Source organism: Protopterus annectens, chromosome 10.part0, assembly GCF_019279795.1.
Source record: "Protopterus annectens isolate FY-2018-M chromosome 10.part0, PAN1.0, whole genome shotgun sequence".
Lineage (NCBI taxonomy): Eukaryota > Metazoa > Chordata > Ceratodontiformes > Protopteridae > Protopterus > Protopterus annectens.
This window is the reverse complement of record NC_056744.1, coordinates 23,248,467-23,273,922: the sequence shown is the minus strand read 5'-3', so window position 1 is coordinate 23,273,922 and position 25,456 is coordinate 23,248,467. Positions and strand designations below refer to the sequence as shown.

The 25,456-nt window shown below is 40.3% G+C and overlaps 1 protein-coding gene across 1 annotated transcript in view; it reads left to right on the top strand.

Moving 5' to 3' along the window:
• Positions 1-1,097: 1,097 nt before the first annotated feature.
• Positions 1,098-25,456, top strand: part of UNK (unk zinc finger) — an 874,631-nt gene continuing 850,272 nt past the window's right edge. Inside the window, exon 1 of the mRNA XM_044084965.1 lies at positions 1,098-1,282. Within this exon, the coding sequence (XP_043940900.1) occupies positions 1,182-1,282 (101 nt within the window). The 5' untranslated portion in view covers positions 1,098-1,181. The remainder of the gene's footprint in view (positions 1,283-25,456) is intronic.

Here is a 25,456-nt window from a genome sequence, read left to right as displayed (position 1 = left end):
CCCACCTATTGATTGAAAGCTGCCAAGTCGGCACGTCTGTACAAATGCCTACATTTGCCTATACGATAAATTAACTGTTCCCTTAGTTTATGGAGAATAAGCAAATATCATGCCTCAATTTTTTTCTCACAGTTCTTATGTATATGCTTGTACCTACACGAAAGATATTTTTGATACTGTCCAAAGCTCTGGAATGCCATGCCTTATCCTTTTAGGAACTCTCTTTTATCCTGTAAAGGCCATTTTTCAACGTGTAAACAAACACATCTGTCTGCCACTGTCCGCCATTATTTTGCTCTCAGTAATGCTAAGCCTAGATTTGGTACATCAAGGCATCCTAGAATCGGAAAAGTGTTTCAAAATTTTGTATATTTAAATTGTACTTTGTTTTAATAGCTTTACTTTTTTTTGTAATTTACACTTAATGTTACATATGAGAAGAGTCTGTAGACCCTTTAGACTTATTATTGAATTTGGCTGCTGTTGTTGTTTCTTTTAATATTAGGTTCGTTAGGTTAATCGCCGCCCTCCAATATGTCAATCACGGTGGCCACGAACTAACAGCATGATCACTGAGCCTCTACCAAGAGCTATTGGGCAGAACACAGCACTGGGAGATAACGCTGCTGATCACTATCCACTTCCAAGATGATATAATCAGCACCGTTTTTTAAGTAGAACTGGTTAAAAGACTTTATTCAACACAAATGTCTGCTCACTAAGATTCAGTGTGCCAAGTGCAAAATTTAATAGGAGTCAAAACGCAATCATTTAGCTTAATTAATTTAGACCACTGTGAGTAGCAATTACAAGCACAACAATGAACACATTACTTCTACTCCTTTTATCTAAAAATCAAAAGCAATAGTACCAAAGAACTGTTACTTCCATGTCCCACTACTACCAAGACTCTAGAACAATTGTCTTTATTTACTACCGTAACCCCCAGTACTCTCAGTAACAACGGCTATCCGGGAACACTACCGCAAGGCATTTCTGGGAGTGGTAGTATCTCAAAAGAGCATCCAGAGGAGCGTGAATAGATTCGCACATTCCGGACTACAAATCCCATAACCTTATACAACAACAACACCGTGTTTCCTTTCAAGGCGCAAGCCCAGTACAGCATTGTATGGATAGTGCAGAGTGAATAATAAAAGGCGCAGAGAAAGGCAAAAGGGATGTCAAAAGGGCCTGTCTCGAACCTTTCCGTGGCTTCTATCTCGTCTCCCGCTACCGCAAACGTACTGCAAGCGCAGCCGGAGAAACCACAGCACTACACGTACGTACACACGCGCACGCCTGACGTCGCATTGTGTGGGGGGGAGGATTGCCGGTAGTTGGTTGGCTGTTGGAAGGCAAAGTAGTGGCGTGAATCACATGCCCCAGGTCCTGAGCCAGTTCGGGCCGGTTTGGACAAGATTTTGGTGGTTTAATGCAGAGAAGGTTGCTAAAAATACAGTTCTAGTGACTACATGTGTTGACCTTTCATGGGGCGGAAAGTTTAAATTGTTTGAATGTGTAGGGTCCCCAATAAACTTTTAGGTTGTCAAGTATAAAAGCTTTAATAACAATAAAGGAAGTATGTTCTTGGATTTTTGATGAGCTGTTTTAATTAAATGTAAATTTAGTGAGTTCAAATGATTTATTCATTTTGAGAAGCATTTTATTGTTGTGTTTTAAGATCTTTTTATTCTTGTTAGGACGTTTAGGTGTAAGTATATTGTGCTGCTTTGTTTAACGTAAATGTATAATAACGTATGAGGTTGTGTGAATATTTTAAATTGTGTAGAATTTTTTTTTCTTTATAGTATGAACCTCTTATACTGCCTGGGTGCAGGGAGCTTATCTTCCCAGTGTGGCACGTATTGTTCTGTTTTCTTGGTCGCGAACTTTCCTACTCTGCCTTAACTGATAAGCTAGTTGACATATAATGACTTCTTCTCTGACTTGTCACCTGGAGAGTGTGTTTTCTGTGCGTCGAAGCTGATAATTAGTTGATAGTGTCAATAAAGAACCTGAGCTCTGCAAATGCACTGTTTAGTTTTGTGATCTCCGTGATAAAACGACCAGTAGCACGTTGCAAGTGTGTGTTGTATGTACAGAGAAAAAAAATACGTGTTTGTGAACACGCGCGCGGTTAACATACTTAAATGTGCGTGTACGCATGGGTTAACGTTACGGAGTGTTAACGGGCACAAATATAAAATGTAACTGACATAAGTTTGTATAACTTGAATCGTATTTTAACGTAGTGTGATATTTATTTCATAGCCTCAGCCTATTACCTTGAATGTCTTTTTCAGTCTCTGTCTTTAAAGTGATTTTGAGCAAAATGTGTGTAGAACCTTTAGATTTTAATCACCTGAGGCATGACTTGGATGACAGAAGTAATGGTTGCAAACCTTGCAGTGACCAATTTCTCGGTGGTGGTGGCTGTAATTGCTAAAGAATTTTCCCTCGGTTACTTGTAAGAACCAGGTGTAACTCGTTTGCCTACTTACATGTTTCACAGTGCCTGCTGTGGGTGCTGCTCCCCCAGCTAATATTTGTTTGACATTTGCTAACCGGGTTGGTCTGGCAAAGCCCCTTTTCAGCAGAGACCCGATGAGAAAGCTTCAGTATTACAATGCACAGACATTTGTTACAAGTCATGTGGAAAATTTGAAATTAAACATGCGAGTTAAACAATGAATGATTGCACACAAGTTGTGTGTATGTGTGTGTGTGTATATATATATATATATATGTGTGTGTGTGTGTGTGTGTGTGTGTGTGTGTATATGTATGAGAGAAATATTTTGTAGAAAGAGAGAGATAATATTTATCATCAGTGACTAACCCGGAAATAGGTTTGATAAAGTACGATAATAATACGATAATAAATAAGTAGATTTAGAAAGAAACATTTTAGTAAAGGGAAGAGATGTATAGAAAATAGCACTAGTAAGAATATATGAGGTGAACATAATATAATTTTACTTTGGGGTTTGTTCTATTTCTAGACATCTTGACTCTTTGAACTGATTATGCAGACCATTCTTTTGGTTACTATAATTCTAGGGATGGGGAGCCAAGTCAGTGAATCCTAATATTGTCTGTTTGAATGGATTATGGTGCTTATGCAGTGCATTGTTTTGGTTACTATAATTGATGATGGGTCGCTTGTTCTCAACTGAGAGCTGATCAGTAATTGAAATGGGGAAAAAGGTCATTGATGGATACTGAACACTAATGATATTCTGAATTCAGCAGGCTGTCTGTAGTTTAGATGTTTTCGTCGTTTTCCCCATGCCCATTGGCTGTGGAGAGATGGATGTGAGCTGACCAATGCTAGCTTGCTGTTTCAAGTGGGAAGTATTGGTAGATTTCCATTGCATGGGCTCCACCTTGGGGGAGGGTGTGGAATTGCAGCCCTTTCTGTAAGGGAGCCTGGCAAATGTGAGCCCTCCAGGAAGTGTGGATGTACTCCATATGGAACTGCTGTTGTGAAGAATTATGAATTAGTGCAGGATTTAAAGTAGTGGGCATTTGCTGCAGTTGGGAAGCACTGAGTCAATTTAAACATGATGGACTAGATTGCTGGAATCTCCAGTGGTCTTGTTTGGCAAGTGCCAATTTATTTTTGGTGCAGCGATTAGCATTGCTGCCTCACAGCAAGAGGCTGGGGTGCCTTCTGTGCGGAGTCTGCATGTCCTCCCTGTGGTCGCGTTGGTCTCTGGGTTCTTCGGTTTCCTCCCACATCCCAAAGACATGCTGTAGGTGGATTGGACACTCTGAATTGGCCCTAGGCATGAGTGCGTGCATGTGCCTTCTGTGGAAGGTTGGGCGCCGGGCTGGCAACTCAACACCGTAAAACTCCACTGCCAATCATGAGCAGACAGGTGATCTGCTGTGGCAACTCTTAAATGTGAAAAGCCGAAAGAAGACTTTATTTTTTATATTTAACTAGGATAGTCAGACTGGACACATGTCCATTTTCAGCGGAGGCCCGGGGAGAAAAGCTCCACAGTAAGTAAAACTTTACACAATATGTTAAAATACAGTATACAGGGAATTTTCAACCAATATGTTAAAATACAGTATGTATTTAGCGGTGGTATGGCGGTAGAGTTGTTACCTCACAGCAAGAGGTTCTCCCGTTCAATTCCTGGCTGGGCTTGGGAGTGTGTGGAGTCTGCATGTCCTCCCCTTGGTTGGGTAGTGTTCGTGCGTAAATGGGCGTGCCTTTGTTGAAGGTTGGGCGTCGAGCTGGGCACCTCAGTGTTTCGCAAAAGAAAGAAAAATCTACTGCCAATCATTAGCGGACTGGAGTTCCACTGTGGCGACCCCTTACCTGGAAAAGCCGAAAGACAACAACAACATGTTAAAATACAGTATACAGCAGAAGACAGTAAGACCTGTATATACAGGAAAAAATAGCTACACATGGTTAATAACTAAGTATACAAATTCAGTCACCATTAGGAGAAGACCTAGAGTGTAATATATATTACAGTAGGTATATTAGGAAGTGAGGTATATAAGCGGAATAATTTGAGGGTTTATGTAAAACGTGGGCATAGCCACTTATTCTTGAAGTGAGTTTTTAAAGTGAGAAGAGGTAGGGGCAGAAATCAGAGCAGGAGGGAAATTATTCCAGGTTTTAGCTGTGGAGTGGGAGAACAGTGCTTTTCCTACAGTATTAGCCCTAGAGATAAAGGGGAGGGGTTTGTCGGAAGATCAGAGAGTACGATTTGTATTATAGTTGGTGAGAAGTTGGCCTAGTGCATGTTTTTTTTTTTCTGGATGTGTTACCACATTGTAAACAATGACTAATTGGTGATAGGTTAGTAGCTGGGGAAGTTCCAGCCATTGCAGTTCCCTTGGAGCTTGGCAGTGGTGGGTTCTAAAGGTGGAGTTGTTTGCAAACTTGGCAGTTTTATTATAACATGATTAGAGTCTGGCAAGCTGACGTTTTGTAAGCTGGGTAAGAATTGGAGCAGCATACATTAGGGTAAACAAGAGGTGAGTTTGGGCTAGGGTAATCTGTGCTTGTTTCGAGAGGGATTTCCTGTGCCTATAAACCATATTTTTATGGACTTTTTTTATGGATTTTTTTGATAGTTTGTGAAATGTGGACGTCGAAGTGTAGATTTTTATCAATTACAGTGCCTAGGAGTTTGGTATGGTCAGAGGGAGAGATAATAGTGAAGGATAGAGGGGTGGAAATGGTTTTGTTGGGAGTGAAAAGTAGTAATTTGGTTTTATTAGGGTTTAGGATAAGTTGGATCAGAGTGATCTAACTTTCAACAGAGCTAAGGATTCCTGGGTGAGTTGTAGGTTGGGAAGTGATGGAGCTGAACAGATAAGAGTTGAATCAGCGTATTGTGTAAGTGAAGCATACTGTGTGGTGATATGGAGATTATTGGTAAATATGGAGAAAAGAAGTGGGCCTAACATGAAGCCTTGTGGTACACCTATGGTAGTTGGGAGTAAGGGGGATAGTACACTTTGCCACTGGACAGATTGTTGCCTGTTTGACAGCTTTTAAACCAGGCTATAGCGGAAGGGGCAAATGATAGGGTTGTCAGGGTGTCTAGTAGTAAGGAATGTGAAACCATGTCATATGCTTTGGAGAGGTCTAGAAATATTGCGGATACAAAGTTATTGTTTCTATGTTGGTTGATCAGATTGGTGAAAGAGAGCAGAGAGGTGGTTGTGCTATGGTGTTGTCAGAAGCTATGCTGTGTGGGAGAGAGGAGATGGTGTGAGTTTAGGAATTGTTACCTGAGAATGTATACATTTCTCTAGTATTTTAGATAAGGGGGTAGAATGGCAATGGGGGTGATTAATTTGAGTATTCATAAGAGTTTCCGCCTTTATGTAATGGAATGATGTATGATACTTCCATAGCTGTGGGTGGTAGGTTTCAGTTTTAGGAGGTGTTTTTTAATTTTTGAGGTGGGAACGGGTGAGAACATAAAGGATGGGATGTTGTCAGCGCATTTGATTGGGTTTATATATAGGGCTGTTTTTGGATAGTTGGGGGGATAGTGTTAATGTGGATTTTGTGAAGTGGTGATTGAATTGGGAGACAATGTCCTTGTTGTCATTCATGGAGTTGGGAGTGGTAGTTTTGCCTGGTTTTAGGAGAGAGTTAATGGCATGCCAAAACTGTTAGGGATCTTTTGAATGTTTGTTTTGGATATTGAGGAAGTAATTTTGTCTATTGAGTTTAGTTTGTCTCTTGGCGTTATTTCTAAGTTGTAGGTAACTTTGTTTGGCTAGGCTAGTATTGTATTTCTACCATATTCTCCAAGTCTTATCCCTTGACTTTAGAAGGGCTCTACTTTCCCTAGTTAGCCATGGTGGATAGTTTGACTTAGAAGAGCTATCAAGAATATTGATGAGAATATTGTTGAAGTAGTCAACGGCATGGTCTAGGTTTAGGGTTTGTAGTGGTTTCCAGTTAATATGTTTTAGGGTACTGTTTTGTTCTTGTTTATTTAGTTTGTGATCATCTCTGATTTGTCTAAAAACAATGCGTTTGGTGACTTTGGTACGTTTCCACAGGAGGAAGGTGGGGAGATCGTCACTAAGACCATCAGGAAGGCGTCCTGTCTGATAGTTCTAGAATAGACTGTTTGTGTTTTTTTTTGTTTTCGTCGATGTCAGTGGGTTCTTAGAAAAGTTGGGTAAAACTGTAAAGATTAATATGGGTAGTGGGGTTGTCATAGGTACAGGCTGACCAATCAGTGTTCAGGTCACCTAATAAAGTGGTTTCTTGGGGGAGTTTATCTGTGGCCCATTGTAACATTTCTTCAATGATGGGAGAGATTACCTGGGGAAATATAACAGCAGAGAATGATAGTTTTTGTGTCATTTATGCTTAAGGTTGAACCTAAGGTTTCAGCATTTTGAAATGTAGGTATAAGGGTTTGTAGAGGTTTGATCTTGGTTGTATTTTTGTAGAGGATAGCAACTCCGCCTCCCTTTTTGCCCACTCTGTAATTGTATCCTGGTGGGAGAATTTCTTCATTTTGGGTACTAGGTTTTAGCCACGTCTCGGTAATGGTTAGTATGTCAGGGGAGTAGTGAGCTATAAATGCATGAAGGTCAGGAAGTTTGCAAGAGACACTTCTGATGTTGACATTCAGAATTGAGAACTTTACAAATTTGCTTTAGTTCAGTTTTAATAGTAATTTATGGAAAATTTTAAATATGAAATTATATTAAAAATGTAACATTAAAAGAATTCTGATATTTTTAGCTTTTTTTTTTTTTTTTTCAGATTTAAGTATTGGTAGTAGCTGCTTAAGTTTATGCTTAAATCTGGTTACTAGGAGTCTAAGAAATCTAGTCCTCACTGGTGATTACTATGGCTCTTGCTTCATTGTCCTGGTCCTACAACTTCAAAAGTCAGTGGGACCATTGCACCACAAGGAGATGGTGATGGTGGGGTTCTGTGAGAAAGTTCGATTTCAGTACCTTAATTATAATTGCCGTAGGTTATTGTCCTAGTAATTTGCTTGTGACCGTATAGTATAGCACAGAGGAGTGAGGGTAGCAGCTAACGAGATGATCTGTTGGTTAAAATTTTCATTTTTTCTCTTGTGTGCTGTGCAGTTGATAATAGGTTAAACAGGATTAAGGCTTTAGGGTCACTGTGTGGAAAAATAAAACTGAGATCTTTTGGAATAGTTTTTTATTTTGGGGGAGGGGTGTGGGGAATTGATTTGTTTTTTGTGCATTCAGTTGCAGTACCTGTGAAGATTATTATAAGCCAGGATCTTTGGTTTCTACATTCCCCTTTACTCTTCCTTTTGCTACCCTGTCCTTTTTGGCTGTGGCGTTGTCTGGTCACATCTGCCTCTGATGGTGGATTCCAGGGCTCCAGTGTTATCTCTTTGTGGTAGTATTTTCTTGAGTTAGGTTTGTTTCTCCAGCCATCTTCCCATGTCCTCCCTCTTCTTGATTTTCTCTTCAAGAGCTTGGCTTTTCTTTGCATTCTCCTGGTTCCGTCTCTCTGGGTGCATTAGTGTTAATCTGTCTCCATGTTTGCATCTTGGCTCAAGTATTTTAATGACCTTTTTTAATGTTTGTTTTGTATACACTTTAATTTCCTTTTTCTTTTTGGCTGCCAGAAATTAACAGATGTAGTCTTACTAGTATTCTCCATTAATGAAAACAGACTATTGGCATTTTTTTTCTGTTTTACTAGCCAAGAATGTCAGCATATTTTGATAATGTTACATTGAAACCAGTCTTGAGCATAGGTCACAGCGTAGGAAGGATCTGATTAAGGTGTGTGCATTTAAAAAGCAGTGACATGTTGGAGAAGAATTACGTCATGCTGGCAAGCAGAGCAAGGCGGGGTGGCAGAGATATGTCAGAGTGGGGTAACATTCTAAGAAGTATTAACATGTTCAACCACTCCAAAGAAAGAGGACTATGGAGTACTATTGACTGACTGTCAGCAACAGTGGAGAGGAGAGAAAGACTGGTTTGGGAGGCATGACTTGCTTTGGAAAGGTGAGTTGCGACTGGTTTGGGAGGCATGACTTGCTTTGGAAAGGTGAGTTGCGTTTACAATAATACTTCTGATTCCTCCTCAATTGAAATGTATTACAAAAGTAGGAGAAAGAAATTGGTGTTTTGGTAGTGAGCAGAAGATGGAACAAAACATAAACTGTGAGTTATAGGCCATTAGGCTTGGTAAAATATGAGAGGAGGTCACCAAAGTAGTTGCCAAGAGAAGAGGGGCAGATGTATGTTGCTTTACAAACTATGGAAGACAATGCTGTGGTGCACTTAGGTGTCGGAGAAAATAGTTGTGGTAAAGAGATAAGGTAGAGAGGTCATAGAGGATGCCAGGACAGAGATTGAGGGCAACGTTCTCAGAAGTGCAACTTGTTATGGCATGCAAAAAGTATGATATGACTGGTAGCAGAAGGGTTTTAGTAGGAATATGAGAGAGAGGTGGGGAATTTCTGAAATGGAGACTCCCTCCATGCCAGGGACAAATTGTGCCTCATGCCATGGATGTTGGTTCTCAGATGTAGGATGGAAGGGTATGTCTGTGTGGTCTTACCTTTTTAAACCTAAGTGGAAAGGGGTTGTGGAACTAATCTAGTAAATGAAAATGGACAACATTGCAGAGGTAAAAGCAAGTGACTTGGAGCATAGTTGGGTAGTATGACTGCGTAAATTAGTTTGAGTAAGAAGATAGTGGAACAGCAGACAGCTGGTGGAGGGGGTGCCCATTGCTGGTGACATGAGGAGGGTGGGACTGGCACAAAGTAGGTAGTTCAGGAGTGATAGTAATTGGGATGGACATGGAGCATCAGTCTCTGTTAAGGGGGTATCAAATGTGGGGTCTGTCATGTGGAAGATCACCACCCCTTGAAGGGGATTGTAAGAATGGAATGCACTGGAAGTTATGGTAGAGAGAACAGGGTTGGAGTGTTAGTGGACAACTGCTCCTGATATGTCAGGGCTTTATTTTTATATTGGTCAGTAGTGGAGTGAACTCTTGTTTCCTTTGACCCTTTTCAGCCACAAAGGCACAGAAGAATGCCATGTATGGGGAGTTTAGTGTAGTCTGCTTTTTTAATGTGGAAAGAAATTGGAATAACCGAGGAAATGAACTCGGAATCTGCCAGTATCAGAGAGGTTCTTGGCTCAAGGTTATAGAAGGAACAAGCAGTGACTGAGATTTTGGATCATGTACGGGTTCAGCATTATGTTTTGCAACTAACCAAGAAACACAGAATTCTGGAGGTGTGGTCCCAAGGTTCTTGGGGAGTCCAGAATGTCTAGGTGAAGATGCTGTTAGTTAGCAGTCATGCAACAGTTCTTTGCATGGGTTGGATAGAAAACTAATGTGATGATTTGGAATTGTATGGAGTTGGATTGCACTAAGCTAGGAGAGTATCTTGGACAGAGAAGATAGGTGATGTGGAATTTTAGGGAAAGTAATTGTATTGAGTTGGGTGTATCTAAGTTAGTGATCTGAGGAATGGTAAAGAAGTAAGGGATCTCTGCAAATGGCTTTGGGAGATTGTGTTTACTTAGGAATCTTGAGAGTAGTGATTAGGGCAGAAGAAGGTCATGCAGGAAGTGGAAGGAGTGTGATTGGAAATGGAGATAACGCAATATAAGGAAGCTAGCATAAGAGAAATAAGGTGAAGGTAGCAAAGGTGCATTGGAAGGAAGTGGACAGTAGGAGTCAGGTGAACAAAAGATTTAGGGTATTTATAAGAAAGATAAGAGAGATTTGTCTGAGTTGAAGAAAAGTAGGATGAAGATCATGAGTGATAGTGTGGGGGGCAGATGTATTGCATGAATTCCTTCCTTCATTATGACTAAGGCGAGTTAAAGATGGTAGTGCAGTATGTTTGTGAAGGGAAGAATGTTAAGAATGAAGTTACTAGTGGAGTGTTGCATGGGTCTTTTTCTGAGTCCCCTGATGGATATTGTGTTCGTTTAAGGTTATCTGAGAGAATAAATGGTTATCATTGCTAAGGATTTAGAAATAGATGGTACTATAGAGGATGAGAAGATTCTAAATTAGAGAGAGCTTTTTCACTGAATATTGTGGTCTTTCTGTGTCTCTACAGTTGGTTTCCCACCCTCCCTTCCTGTTCTTGTTGTGGTATTAATCTTGGTGGCTTGGAAATTGCACGCTCCTCTTGTAAATTTGTGTTTGGACACTCCTTCTAGGCCCATCCCATTTGCTCACTCAACTGAGTACAGTGAGATCATATTTTGATTTCGGAGACTCCTGCTAGTACCATCTCTTCAGCTTTATCTACTGTGTGCTTTATTCAACTGTTCTTACTGTAACTTTCTTAGTTTGCTGTCCTGTGTGCTCTTATTTGTTCAGTTGCTCTTGCTCTGCACTTATTACTGCTTGTTAGTAGTCTCCAAATTTACTGTCTTCTGCGCTTGTTTTTACTCATTTGTTAATTTAATTGCAAAAAAAAATTCTAAGCTTGTTTCCTGCTTTCCTGTAACTAGTCTAGTCCAGATATAGATTTACTGTATCCATGACTGTTTGTATGCTTCTGAGCCCACCAAGCCTTTTTGTGTTGGAGGGAAGCCTCCTAGTTTATCAGTGAGAGTGGTAAGCACTAGGTAGCCATCTACCACAAGAGGAGTGGTCTCTGGCCCAGAAATTGTAGTTTATTGGCCGTTTGCAGAATTTTCTATCTCTTTCAACTTTCTGGTCAAAAGCTCGTGTTTGTGCTTTTCCCGCCTTTCCTGTAACTAGTCTAGTCCAGATACAGATTTGCTGTATTCAGGACTGTATGTAAGCTTCTGAGCCTCCCAAGCCTTTCTGTGTTGGAGGGAAGCCTTCTAGCTCATCAGTGGGAGTGGTAAGCACTAGGTAGTCTATCTACCTACCACAAGAGGAGTGGATTCTGGCCCAGAAATTGTAGTGTATTGGCCGTTTGGGCAGTCTTTCCATATCTTTCAACATTCTGGTTTAAAAGCCTGCGTTTGCACCCGTTTCCCACCTTTCCTAGTCCAGATACAGATTTGCTGTATCCAGGACAATTTGTAAGTTTCTGAGTGGTACCAAAGTCTGCTCTTCGTTTTTTACCTTAGATCTGCTAGTTCTCTCCTCCTCTCCTGCACTTTTACTAGCTTATTAGTCTAGCACTTTACCAGACTTCTTGTAGCAATTATTGTAGCACACAAAAGTGCTATCAGCACTAAACGTTCTACAAGGAAACAGCTCCAGTACTTAATACCCACCCCTCCAGGCATATTTAAAGGTCAGTTCCCTTTGCTTTCTCCTATTAACCTGGTGAACTTGGGCATCCAGAGGCAGTGTAGCAACTGCCTCATGTACACCGACAACCTTTTCGTCTTGCCTCCCAACACTCAGATTTGTGAGATGCACTTGTATATCCAAATTGGAAGCCGCACACTCTCCAGCCAAGACCGGAACCGCTGGTCAAGAGGAGAAGGTCAACACTTGCACATCACCAGATGGAGCACATAACCCTCCAGAACACACACCAGCACTGCCTTCACATAAAAACACAAACCACACACCCAGTTTTGTGAAGGCTGTCATTAAAAATCTACCCAAACAGCAGAGACTTCCAAGGCAAAAATGCACTCGACCATCACACTAATCACGAGACACAACTCTCCTAAACAGTGTGTCACTCAATCAAATCCCCTAAGGCAAAACCGCATACCCAACACACTAGTCATAGTTGACTCGATAGTGAGGCACACTGATGTCCCACTCACTAGCTTGAATAAGGAGAAAGCAACAGCTGCCTGTCAGGTGCCAGGATCTGCCACATAATACACGCACTCCGGTCCCTCAACAACAGGTACAAATATGACTCCGTCATTGTACATGTGGGTGTGAATGACCTTATACGTATCTCCCTGGACTACATGAAAAGAGACATGGAGGAGCTCTTGGATTATGTAGCCCAGGTGGGTATGACCCTAGCCCTGAGCTGCATCCTGCCATCACCCAGAATGATGACCATAGTACAAACAGAAAATGATTGATTTCAACAATTAGCTAAGTTTCTGGTGTCACTCTAAGGGGATCCAGTATCGGTCTACCTGGGATTACATGATTGACAGACCTTGATGCTTTGCCAGAGATGGCCTGCATCTGTCACTCCTGGGCTTCTGGATACTGGCCAAGGCTCTTGCCACCACTATAGTGCCTTTTTTAGGCGGTGTTCCAAAGACCAAATTACCACCGTAACAGCTTCAAGCAAATTAAATCTGAGGGTCGTGCTGCTCCACGCTAAAAGTCTTAAATCTCAAAATGCTGCTCCACGCTAAAAGTCTTAAATCTCAAAATGCACTCGCTCGAAACACTCCTTAAAATGGAAAATATCGCCATTAGTGTTGTAACAGAGACCTGGTTCAAGGCAGCAGAAAGTACCCCTACATTACCAGCCTATAACTCTTTCCACACCTTTCGGCCCGAGAACTTGGACCGAAGCTCCAAAGGCAGTGGTGTTTCCATATTCATGAAGGATGTGCACACCTCCAGACATCATGATAGCCCAACATAACGCATCAGCGATACTTCAGGTGCAGCTAACACTGGGTCAGACAGCGATTCAGGTTGTAGCTTGCTGTAGGTCCTCAGCCATGTCGCAAGACACACTCCACGTTCCTAAGCACCCTGGAGAATATTGGGCAAACACCTCTCATACTAGGCGACTTCACTACTGCTCCATTATCTGGGAAAACTACTCGTGTACCACTACACTTGCCCAACGTTTCGTGGAGTTCATTAATTCCAGTGCTCTGGACCAGCTTGTTTTACCCCCACTAGAGGTAGCAACATCCTTGACCTGGTCATTACTAACATGGGCGACAGTTGCTCTCACCAATAGTCAGCTCCTCCCTGGTTAGATCCAACCACAAACTAATCACCTTGGAAATATAGGCTACCTTGATCTGGTCAAGACTTTTGATACTAGCTAGCTATGAAAACAGAATTGCAGCAGACAGTAAAGACGACCACTAGGCCTTCTATAGTTATGTAAAGAATCTCCACGGCAATACCCAGATTTGCTCTGAGCTACTGTACAATGGTACCTCCTGTACAGAGCCAACCGATATTGCCAGTATACTGGCCAACAGATTCAGTGCCAACTTTACCCCTCTCTCCCCCTTCAAAGGACCAATCACAATACCGGTAGATTGCCAGACACCCAGTATTACTGCTGCACAGGTTAAAACAGCACTGTCCAAGGCCAAGAATACAGCTTCTATGGGACCTGACAGGCTGTGTTCTAAATGAACTACAGAGAGAACTTGGCACCTTACCTGTGTGCCCTGTTCAGTCACAGCCTCATCTCAGGCTTTGTCCTATGAGCAGTTATCCCTCTGCGCAAGGGAGAAGCGACTACAGACCCTGGGAACTATCGCCCCATTAGCCTGGCGAGTCTGATACGCAAAGCTATGGAACTCATCATCATGGGCCTAATAAACAAGGATATAGTGAATCTCCAAACTGGATCCCACCCAGTTTGGTTTTGTGAAGGGTAGATCATGCCTGCTCAACTTGGTCGACTTCTTTGAGTCGGTTGCCAGAGCTGTGGATGAAGGCAAGATGGTTCATACAGGCTACCATGATCTGGTCAAGGCTTTTGATACTATTCCCCACTCAGGAATCATAGAAAAACTCACTAAGCTAGGCATCAACCCCTATATCACTTGGAGGGTTGCAAAAATGGTTCATAGAACCCACAGTGTGAAAGTAGCTGACTCCCAAGTCAGACTGCTGACTAGTCATGAGTGGAGTCCCACAGGGTTCGGTCCTGGGTTCTCTCCTGTTTGGTATCTACTTCTCTGAAGTCCAGGCCAACATGAAGGGACTCTGGCTGACAAAGTTCGCAGATGATCGCAAGTTGGGAGCTATTGACATCCCCAAGTGATGTTGACATCCTACAGAATGGCCTCACTGAGACCAATGACTGGTTTCAGAACCATGGCCTTAAGCTCAATGCCAAAAAATGTGTCGTTATCCCCTTTGGGAAAAACCCGGTTCCCATGAATTACCACATTGATGGTAGTCCACTGAACGCAGAAGGTGTTATACGAGATCTGGGAACACAGGTTAACAGCAACCTCTCTCTTGATCACCACATTGCCACTGTGGTCAGAAAGTCTTTCTATGTGGCACATCTCATTACTAAGGGTTTTGCATCCAGGAAGAGAGAGGTCATTGTCTCCTTCTACTCTTCTCTCATTAGGCCAATCATCGAGTACAATGCCCCATTTGGCATGTACCTCACTAGACACCTGCAACAACTGGAAAGACCGTAAAAGTACCTCACAAAAAGGATCCTCATTCTTAAACACTTGTCCTATATGGACAGACTCAAAAAACTCCAACTATTCTCTGTCTCATATCGCCTACTTAGAGGTGATCTCTGCTTGACTTACAAAGCCATGTCTGACCCAGCTCTGTTAGAAATGCTACATCTAAAGAAATCCCAATCCCTCCGCACCACATGCTCCAGAGACCTTAACCTCATTACCACAATCAACAGAACATACTGGAGGGACAGGTTCATAACCCAGAGATGCCCATGCTATGGAATAGACTTCCCATACATGTCAAGCTGAGCACCTTGCTGACCCTCTTCAAGAGAAATCTTGATGAGTGGATGAGAAATAGAAAATTCACCCCGGGGATAACTCCAGTGCCTCTTCTTGACAGAGACACCGGGAGCTAAGGTCAGGTGGCATGATGCTAGGGTAATCCTAGGCTTGTAAAGGCCCCAGGGCCATTAGCCTAGTACACACCTATGAAATGCTGGTAAAGGTGGCAGTTGAAGCTCATGCAGAAATATGCAAAGAACTGCACTTTGAGTGTGAAGTATCAGCAGGGGGAGTGAAATTTATGCAACAGAAGGGCAAGGTTCTTGGCAATCTTATTACATCTGGACTGAGCCACCAGAAGCAGACTGAAAATGTTAGTAAGAAACTGAATGTTAGAGTGCATCCTCAGGAAGAGGAGGAGCAGACCCACAAAAAATTGTGCTTTAGTAGCCTTTGTTGAGCCATATTCTGAGTATTGCATGCAGTTAGAGTCCATAAGCCATACTGTGGTAGAGACATTGTATAGCTGGAAGGAGGTCAGAAGAGAGTCACCAGAAAGTTGTCGGATAGAGTGGAAAGGGTGTGACCAGAGAGCAGAGATGCTGAAGGTCATTTTATTAGATCTCAAAAGAAGCTGGGGGTATGACAGGGGTAGGCAGGATTGTGTTGGTACGATTTGAAGGGATTACCCTGGAATGGAAGTTGGGTGGGGTTGGAAAGATGGGCATAGATATCGTATTTCATAGAAAAAGCTGTTTACGTGGTGACGATGCCTCTAGAACGGGTGTTGGCAAAGAAAATATATTACAGCTGTATGATTCTTGATTGGCATCCAAGAGGACTAGTGAAGATTGGAAAAAGGGAGAGGGGTGGGAGGAAGAGTTGGAGGGGCGAGTTATAATGTTAGATGCACCTAAAGGGTAAACTAGGTTCTTGATTTATTCCCTTTTGTTACTGGCAAATATCAATTATACATTTTACCTAGATTCCTACATAACTGATCCTGCATATTTTGCATTTTACAAATTATCACCTATGTGCTGGCCCTGCTAGGTCTTGTTGGAGACTACACTCCACATTTGTGACCAGTGCACCATTTGTGCTGTCTATTTGGTGCTGTGGTCTAATGTTGTTGTATAGTTCTTAAGTTATTTCATGTCTTTCATAGTTTTCCAGATCTTGTTAGAAAAAATTCTGTCTATATGTAACTGCTTTATATCGTACAGTGTGTTGCTTGATCTTGGTAGAAGTCACGATATTGAGTCTGACATTTTAGTGCGTTGTAAAAATGAAGCTTATCTGGAGTTTAATTCCTACATCTTAACCCTGCATGCATACAGTTGTGTTTGAAGTAAGCAATACAACCATACAACCAATATGCATTATCCAGGAGAGGGGTTATGATATGACTGCACTACTGTGAAGGCAGCACAAAAGCTGTTGCTGGCCTTGCACTCGTTAAGAAATGCACATGGTTTGTAAATATGTTGAAGCATGAACGTATACTACAGTTCTTTCTTAGTTATATAACGGGGGGGGGTTACATTATCATTTCAAATTTTAGTATTTGCTTATGATTGTAATAGGTATGCTGCTGTGTTTTTGTTGATATCAATTGTCATAATGTGAAAATGCTGCTGTTCTATTATGATGGTGTATGATTTTCAGATGTCACATTTCCAGTTTTGCAATTTGTAAAATAATTACTTAGAGGCACAGTATCTGATGGGGTCTCTTTAGGAAATCTAGATAACATCTCTGGGGCCCTGTTGGGCATAAATCAGTGGTGTGGGTAATTTCAAGATGCAAATCCACTTCCAAAATAGAGCCCCCCATCTGAGGCTGTAATGGTTCAGCAACTCTGTCTTTGAACCTTGAACTGTGAAGAGCCTGAACTATTACTTATTCCTCAGACCTAGTACTGGTCATTGTTTGTCTAGGGGAGGTATCCATTAGATCAGCCATCCTTGTCTGGATATTATCTCTTCAGTGCCTTAGGAGCCCCATCCCATGTGCCAACTTGTGTGGGTACCAAACACAAAAAAGCTTGACAGATTACAAGCTGTCTCTCAAGCGATGTCAAAAATCCTGTATGTTTTGTTTGTTTATTTTTTTTTTATTTACTTAAGTTGTCATAAAACGTTTCTAAGGTGTCTATTAGAGATCATCTTCATTCATGCCTATAACACCTTTTTATATTAGTACTTCACACTCATATCCCTTGTGGTGTCTGGACATTTTGGGCGGTTGGTTTCCTTGTTTAAGTAGTTTATTAACAGGCAAAAGGGTCAGAGATTGATTGTTAGTCATGGGTGTTCTGCAGTGGAGATATTAATAATGTTTTTTTTCACTTATTTTACAGTTATATTTGCCTAACAGATCTACATGTTGGGTGGGGTATGAAATGTTATTGTGTGAGACAGTAAAATATATTACCTCTGTACTTCTCAACGAAGGACACAATCAAAAATAATGGAAGGGGGGAACAAAGGCCCAAAATAGACACATTTTTAAAAATTGCTTTTACAAACTTAGAAAGTTGCTAGAATAACATGTTTTGCATTATCATTCAATCTTTGAAGCTCAGATGTCTGTCATTACTTAGTGCCTGCAGTCCTCAATGATTTACCAGTAAACCACACATTTTATAAGGTTTAAACCAAAAAAAATAAGGGATGAAATGCTGGATATTTGAGTGGTACAATATACTGGAGGCATTGCTAGTTTAATAATTATGAAGATATGCAGTATTTCCATATGTACATAAATTTAAGTTGTACATTTTTGCTGTTATGTGAAAGCTTGTGAGTGTCTGCTTCATACAAGTGCTGTAAGACTAATAAGTTAGTGCATTTTTAAAGATAACTACTCTGTCTATAACAACACAGTGTCTGGATCTAGATATGGTGGAGGTGCCTCCCTTTTGAGTAAAAAGAATACCTCCATTAGCCCAGTTGATTACACTGTATATACCACCAAGAATAACAGTAGCCCTAACTAGGTGCGCACTCCACGTGGGATGCACTCACCTGGGGGTTGACAGCAGTGTATATATCATCTTCCAAGTTGCCATTCTACACAGTACAATCCAAAACATTTACCCTAAAGGCATCTATGATTCTAGTGGACTTGAATGTCAATACATATGTGGGAAAAAAAAAACTGCACCTTAATAGAATGCTACAACAGTTCAGACTCCACATTTGATGGATATTAACCAACATACCACATAGAGAGCATTTTTACCACCCCAAGTAATCGCCAATTAAATCAATATGGTTATTAAGGATCACCCCCCCCCCCCAAAAAAAAAAATTCCATGGCAGATAATCACAAGTAAATCTTTCCAAATGGATATACTGGCAACACCCAACTCTCTTAAATTCAATGGACAGGTTACCTCTGTGTGATGTGATATATCCTTGTAATGCTTTACTGTACTTTATTGTGAAGCTTTCTACTATTCAGGATATGGTTTACCTACTTAAAAAAGGAAGACTTGGAACATAGGTTCATGGCTCAAAAAACAGTCGGAAATGATGTATGGAAAACCTGAAAGCGATCCGTGGAACACCAGACTTCATCAGTCTTCCGTTGACAATTGGGGTAACAAACTGTAAAAGCTGTATTCCTCTTGCAGACAAAAGAAGTTAACTGGTTTAAACTTTAGAGTATCCTAGACAAAGAATCAGATAAATATATTCATTAGCCCTCTTACTTGTAAGAGCAGCTTTAAAAACATTAACTATTCCACTTTTGCAAATGACAGCGCTGAGTTCTGCTAATTACTAGTAATGACAGCAAATAGCTTCACAGTCAGTGTCCCCAATACAGCACAGGCTGATGATACTTCATAATGTTGATTGTACCCTTTAGCTGCCTGTGCAGGAACCTTTCATATAAAATAAAAGGACTTAAGTCTCATCAACTTTAATGGCTCACCAGTTTTACTCTCTCAAGACTGGCTACTAACAACATAGTTGAACCTCTTATATCTTCGACCTCTACCTGACATGTGCCATTGCCCCTCAACTTTTAGGTACTCTACAGTAATCTCTGTACTCAGTTATCACAACCAGTTGTCTAAAACACTACAGATGCCTATCTAATTTCTGTCCTATTACACAAATATTTGAAGAAAAATCTCTGAGCTACTGTTAAAACGCACAAACTGTTATGCTCTAACACACCGTATGGCTTCTGTCATGGTTTTAGTATTTTTCCAGCCCTTGTAACATACTGCAACTTGAGTGAAAACTGAAATTTAGCCTAGTGTAATTGTTGATATCTTAAGAGTTGTTGAAACCATTAACCTTGATTTACTTCTCAACAAACTTAAGACTCTGCTGTGGAGTGAACACAGTTCTGCCCTGATGAAATTAACCTTCAGGAGTACTGCAATGATTCTGCCTCCTCTACTGGCACTCTTAACATAGGTGTTCCTCATGGAGGAGTAGTAGGCCCACTTCTGTTCTCACTGTCTGTAAATGATCTCACTCTTGAACTCCTAAAGCTTAACTTGGTAATGTATGGAGATGAAATTCTGCTACTTCAATCCAGTAGAACCATACTGACTTACAAAGCAAACTGCAAGACAGTATCAAGTAGGCATGCAGCTGGTCCTCCTCCAGCAAACTTCTACCCAATGTAATGCTGTTTTCTGCAGCAAAGAAAATACCAACTATTCCTCCCTTAAGCATATCAGACCCGAAAGGGAACACTGTTGCTGATGTCACTGAGCAGAGATGTATAGGTCTTAAATGAGACCCTTCCCTACCTTTTGCAGGGCACACAGACACTCTTGTGAATAAAGTCCTAACACAGCTTAAGTTTTATAATAAAAGTAGATGCCTTCTTTTACCCACAGCCAAATTAGCCATAGCCAAAAATATTCTAAAACTAGAATCCTTCACTTAGCTCATGACATCATTATAATTCATATGGCAGAAAACAGTCTCTGATTCATCCTTTTAGCATAACACACACATCTCTGCCGTCTACTAATAAAACATTAGCTATCTGTGACCAACATGGCAGCCTTTCTCTTTAGTATCCTTATCTACAAGGTACTAGATCAAAGTTACTGGCTGCTTCTTAAAATAAAGCTTTGCATTCAGCAAGATGGCTATGATCTTAGAAGCTCTCGGCACCAGTGTTATCTTAATTCCACCTTCATTTAAAAATGCCATTGGATTTAAAAAAAAAAACTTCTCTAGACTGGAATCAGTCACCTGGAACCACTTGGCTACCGAGGTTAAAAATCTAGAAACTACTAAAATCTCAGTGTAATTATTATTGTAGCAATGGCTGATATCACCTGACCAGAGAAATGCTTTGTTACTATGTAAATGTAGTAAGTTTCTATAGCACTATATTGTCCCAACTTTGTATTCCTTTTATGTTGTAAGTGTATGATAAACTCTGCAATACTCTCTTGCTGGAGATGTGTGATAAAACATGTATTCGTAGCTTTCTAAGCATATATCATGGCTGGAAGGGTTTAACCATTTCAGTCCATCTACTTGGCTATTGAATAATTAAATATATAAAAAATGAAGTTCTAAAACAAAGAAGATGATATGGAATTTTTTTTTACAGATGGTGGATTACACTGAGTTGTGGAGGTCGTGTTTCCAAAATGAATTTTGTTCTGAGGCATACTGGGGAAGTGAGCAATCTCTGGCCATGATCATAAAAGGAAGTTTTCCGGGTCTTGGACAAGAGTTTGAGGAGGAAAAGAAAGACTAGAAAGCCAGTGTGCCTGCATAGGAGTATGAAGCTAGTAATCAGGGCAGGTAGTGGGGAAAATGGAGGAAACACGGTACAAGGTGGCTAGCCAAAGGGTAACGAAGGTATAGTATAATGAAGATAGCCAGAGAGTAATACAGGAGGTGAGAGAATTAAAGGGACATGTTGAAAGGGAGTTGGCAGGAGGAGTTAGAAATGTGAACAAAGGATTAGTAAGAATAGGAGTTAGAAATGTGAACAAAGGATTAGTAAGAATAGGACAATGTGTTTATGCAAATAAATACCTGAGCTAGTGCTTGTGTTTCTTATGGATAGGGGCAGTCTGTACAAACCCATGCCATCCTCTTGCCCCTAGGAACCGTATATTGTTTAAAATCGTGTTATATCAACTAGGCTTGTAAGGGCTCTTAAGCTGTTAGCCTACTAATTTCCTATAAACCTGCATACCTTGGACTGTCCTGATGAGGAACCTTTGGGGCAGTCCCAACTGTTGCATATGTCTGGTCAGATATGCGCTGAAGGGGGCATTATACTCAATGATAAGGGTGGAATAAATGGCATAATGACTTCCTTGGACTTAGATGCCATGCCCTTACTTATAAGTAGGGCAACACAGAATGATTTTTTTACTGCCTTGTTCACATGTTGGTCAAAGACCAGAGTCTGTTTTGGGCTTTTTTCTGTTTGGGTACAGCAGCCTCTATGCAGCCATTTACATGGTTGTACAGGGTCACTGTGAACAATTCCGCATATGTTGCTGTGAACGTGGGGTTAGGAGAGGTATTGCATTTTGTCAGACTATTGCTTAATAGGATGTAGTTTGCTTTGGAACAGTTTGTAAGTATTACATGGTTTATTTTAGTTGATTTTTATTTTGAAAGAGACAGCTTTGCAGTCTGACCTCACCAGTGAGGATGTGGCACTGGGGTGTGTGCAGTTAGTGGGTCAGTGCACAGACCCACTAACTGCACAATCTTGTCAAAGATGTTTGTGTTAATATAAAGTCCCAGAATTGAATATGATGCAGTGTATGTTTCCCAGTCTAGAGAGGGGTAGTTAGTCTCCCATGAGTAATGGTTTAATGGTGAGTGTCTTCAGTAGGTCTAGGTATGAGCTATGGGATTCTAGGGACATAAGAGGGTGACCTATAGCTTGCTAGGATATGGTGATTTGCATGTGGATAAATTCCAGGGCTATATTTACTAATATTAAAGATAAGGTTATTACTATTGCAGAAGATGCTTACTCAAGGATTTCACAGCATCTTTCACTGGAGAAATTGTTACAGTTTTGTAGTCAACGTGTTTGGTCACCTGTAGGCCATTTTCCACTTTTATGGCACATATGTGTAATCCAAAAGGAAGTTGCCCAGGTACAGAGCCTTAACCATCTATCTAAAAGGAAGTTGCCCAGGTATAGAGCCTTAACCATCTTTGGCTAGACTAGCAGCTGCCCCTTACCTTTTGTGCTGTGTTGCTTACCTTGTGATTCACTCCTTAAATTACATACAAGTTGACATTTTAATACCATCAGTTCGTAATGTGGGATAGTGTGAAGTGAAATGCCGTAGTAAGATCAAAATAAGTACTTGCTTTCAGCCATTCGTAAAGTACTGCTGTTACCACTTAAGATGATGCCACTAGGTTGAAAGGGCAAGATCTGTCTGAAAACTGCAGTGCTGTGAACAATACAGAATGAGAGACGTTTAGTATTGTACTGAGTTACCAAAATTGTGCAGTGATTTTTTTTCAGTAATAGTACTGTAACAATATATTAATTTGTCTGCCAGAAACTGTATTTTAATGCAGAAGCATACAGATTATTTGCATTTTTGTTGATTGCCCAGCCAGTGACTCAAAAGGGTCTTTGGGTAAACCCACTGTTCTGTGTAATGAATAACCAAAAGTAAATCAATGGAAAATGGAAAAGAAATGTATGTGCTATCTTCACTGTATAGTTTAAACATTGTTTTCAGAATATTTTCTTGAACATATGCTGCATCTTAATGTTAGCAACTGCAGACTTAACCATAAACTGGTCATAAGGCCCAGGCCATTCTTATTTATTCACAACTCACCTCTGCTGTTCTGATGCCAAAAGGCCCTTTATGCTAATGGCACCATCATCACTCTTGTCATTGGTAAAGGTTCGAAAGAAGGTATAGAAATCTGTTCAAAAGGATTTCTGTAAAACTTTCCACTGGTTTTATAATAATAATCTTGTTTATGTGGAAACCAGCTCTTTTAGTCAGTATTCTTCAAAGGTTAAGGAAAAAATGTATACTGTTACTCTAATTGATTTGACCATAAACCTAGTAGACATGGGTAAACAGTGCAAATAATTAGGTGTGTAGGGAAACAGGGTTCTGTCATTTGAGAGACATACTAAAAACTGTACTTAAGTGTATTTAAGCAACTTACTTTCAAGATTGCAAATCTTCTGCTGTTTGAATTCCAAAACGGCTTAATTCACTTTAGCTGTTATTACCCTAAACTCTGGCCAAAACATTACCATCTTGCACTTACAAAGTCTGCATATTTAAATCTGTTGCTGATTCATGTGAACATCACTGTGTTTTATTTTAAAAGCTAATTGGCTACCATACACAATGTCACCTACCCTGTTGCTCACCTTGCCAGTAAGATTAACACTTCTAGAGCACCTTGCTCATTAAGAGCTTGCTGCCAAGATGCTTTAATGTTAGAAAGGCCTGCCTTTGGCTAGTGATAGGAGTAAAGTGCTGCTGTAAAATAGTTGGTAAGGGTCTTCTTCACCCTGTCGAATGTCGACAATATCGTAGCTGATATTGTTGACACCAAAATGTCGAAAGTGAAAGTCATTGTGCATGTAAATGGAAATCTCCTTAAGGGGAGATTTCCGTTTACTGCAATGTAGTGCTCTCTCGGCGTTGGTATATTTAAGTAGTGTGGGGTGCAGGGGGGCTTGCCCCCCTGCATAGAGCAATTTGTGTTGTTTGGGTGTTTTTTTTTTTTTTTTGTGTGTTCGATGTTTGGGGGTTTCGACATTTTTGTGTCAATTATCACAATGTCGACAGTTTGAGTTTTCGACAGCATAATATAAATGCGTTGATAATCTATAGGTACTTACTAGGTTATTGATCTTAAGAAGCCTTACATTCGTATGCTAAATTTTAGCACTTATATGTGTTGTACAAATAACCCGGAGATGGGCTGAACAAGGATATAATGGAATAAAATTTTGACCCTATCCACAAGGAACAAATGTGCTAAACTGGGGATGAATTTGTGTTCCCCATTCATTTGTCAATTATTTGAAGAGTAAAAAAATTTTATGTGAAGTGGAAGACGTTTCCTTAGAAGCGGAATTCCATGTTGTACAAAGTGGTGTTAATGCCACCATTGGACTTGGGACTGTGCAGTCGGTCTGACAGGATAGGTTCTGTTGAAATTCTATATGCAAGGCAGAGGCCACCTCTTAGTAACCTGTTTGATAAAAAGCAGAATCAGTAACCTGATCTCTACCACGATGCAGTAGAGCAATAAACAAATGTGCAATCAATAGTCCATAAAGCAAGCAAGTAAACGTAGTAGAAATAAAGTAGAAAATCCTTTAATCCATAAAACAGTGGGTAACGGTAAGCGCTTTCGCGTGGGTGCAACCACGCTTCCTCAGACAATGAAAAGCCCCACACACAAAGTTTAAATAGCATAAACTAAAATCAAATTAAGACCAATTAGCTTAATTAACAATTAATGCTTTAAAGAAAAAGAACCAACAACCTAGTATCTACACAGCGTTCCTGTGCTAGGAAATATATAATAGAGATGCTATTGCAAAGTATGTGAAGTTATGGACTTCCAATTTCATCATACAAAGGTGTACTAAGACAATTTCAAATTCCTACAAAATATACAAACAAATAAGAAATGCAGAAAAATACCATCATTTAAGAAATTGTCCTTCATGACACAGGCACTGGGAAAATCACTGAGAAAAATCAACTAATACATTTCTAAGAAATTTTTTTAACCTTTCAAAGTGAATATTAAAACTGTATCATCAAATTTGGAAGCCTAAAATTAAGAAATCACAGCTTTAATAGCTTAGATATAAAAGTTCTGCAACAAATAAAATAAAGTAAAAATATATATCTACACAAGTAAAAGAGATTGAGAAGCCAGTAGCTTCGATTTTAGTCACAATAAAATACACTTTAAAAAGAAATCAGCATTTCAGGATCAAGATAAATCCAACAGTAACATTGTTTGAAGTCAGTTTGGTTGCTAACGGCAACCATATATAATTGTAAACTAACAGGCTTCAGATGCGCACAAAAATAGTGCAAACAAAGGCTGCAGTTCTGACTACCGCCACATAAAACTTCAAAGCAACATACCAACTTCTCTAATGGAAGTTGAACAGAACAATGTTTAAAACAACAACAAATAACTATCACATAACGTTCATCTAAACACAAGTTGTCTAAAGTGTTTAAGGTATTTTATATTCGTTTAGCATCGCTAATGTACCAAGGAGAAAAAATATATATAGTGAAGTTTTTATTGACTCAAGGACAGCTTATTCTAAATAAAGCTTATAGTTGTAAACTAACCATACAATTTGACTTAATAAGGTGAAA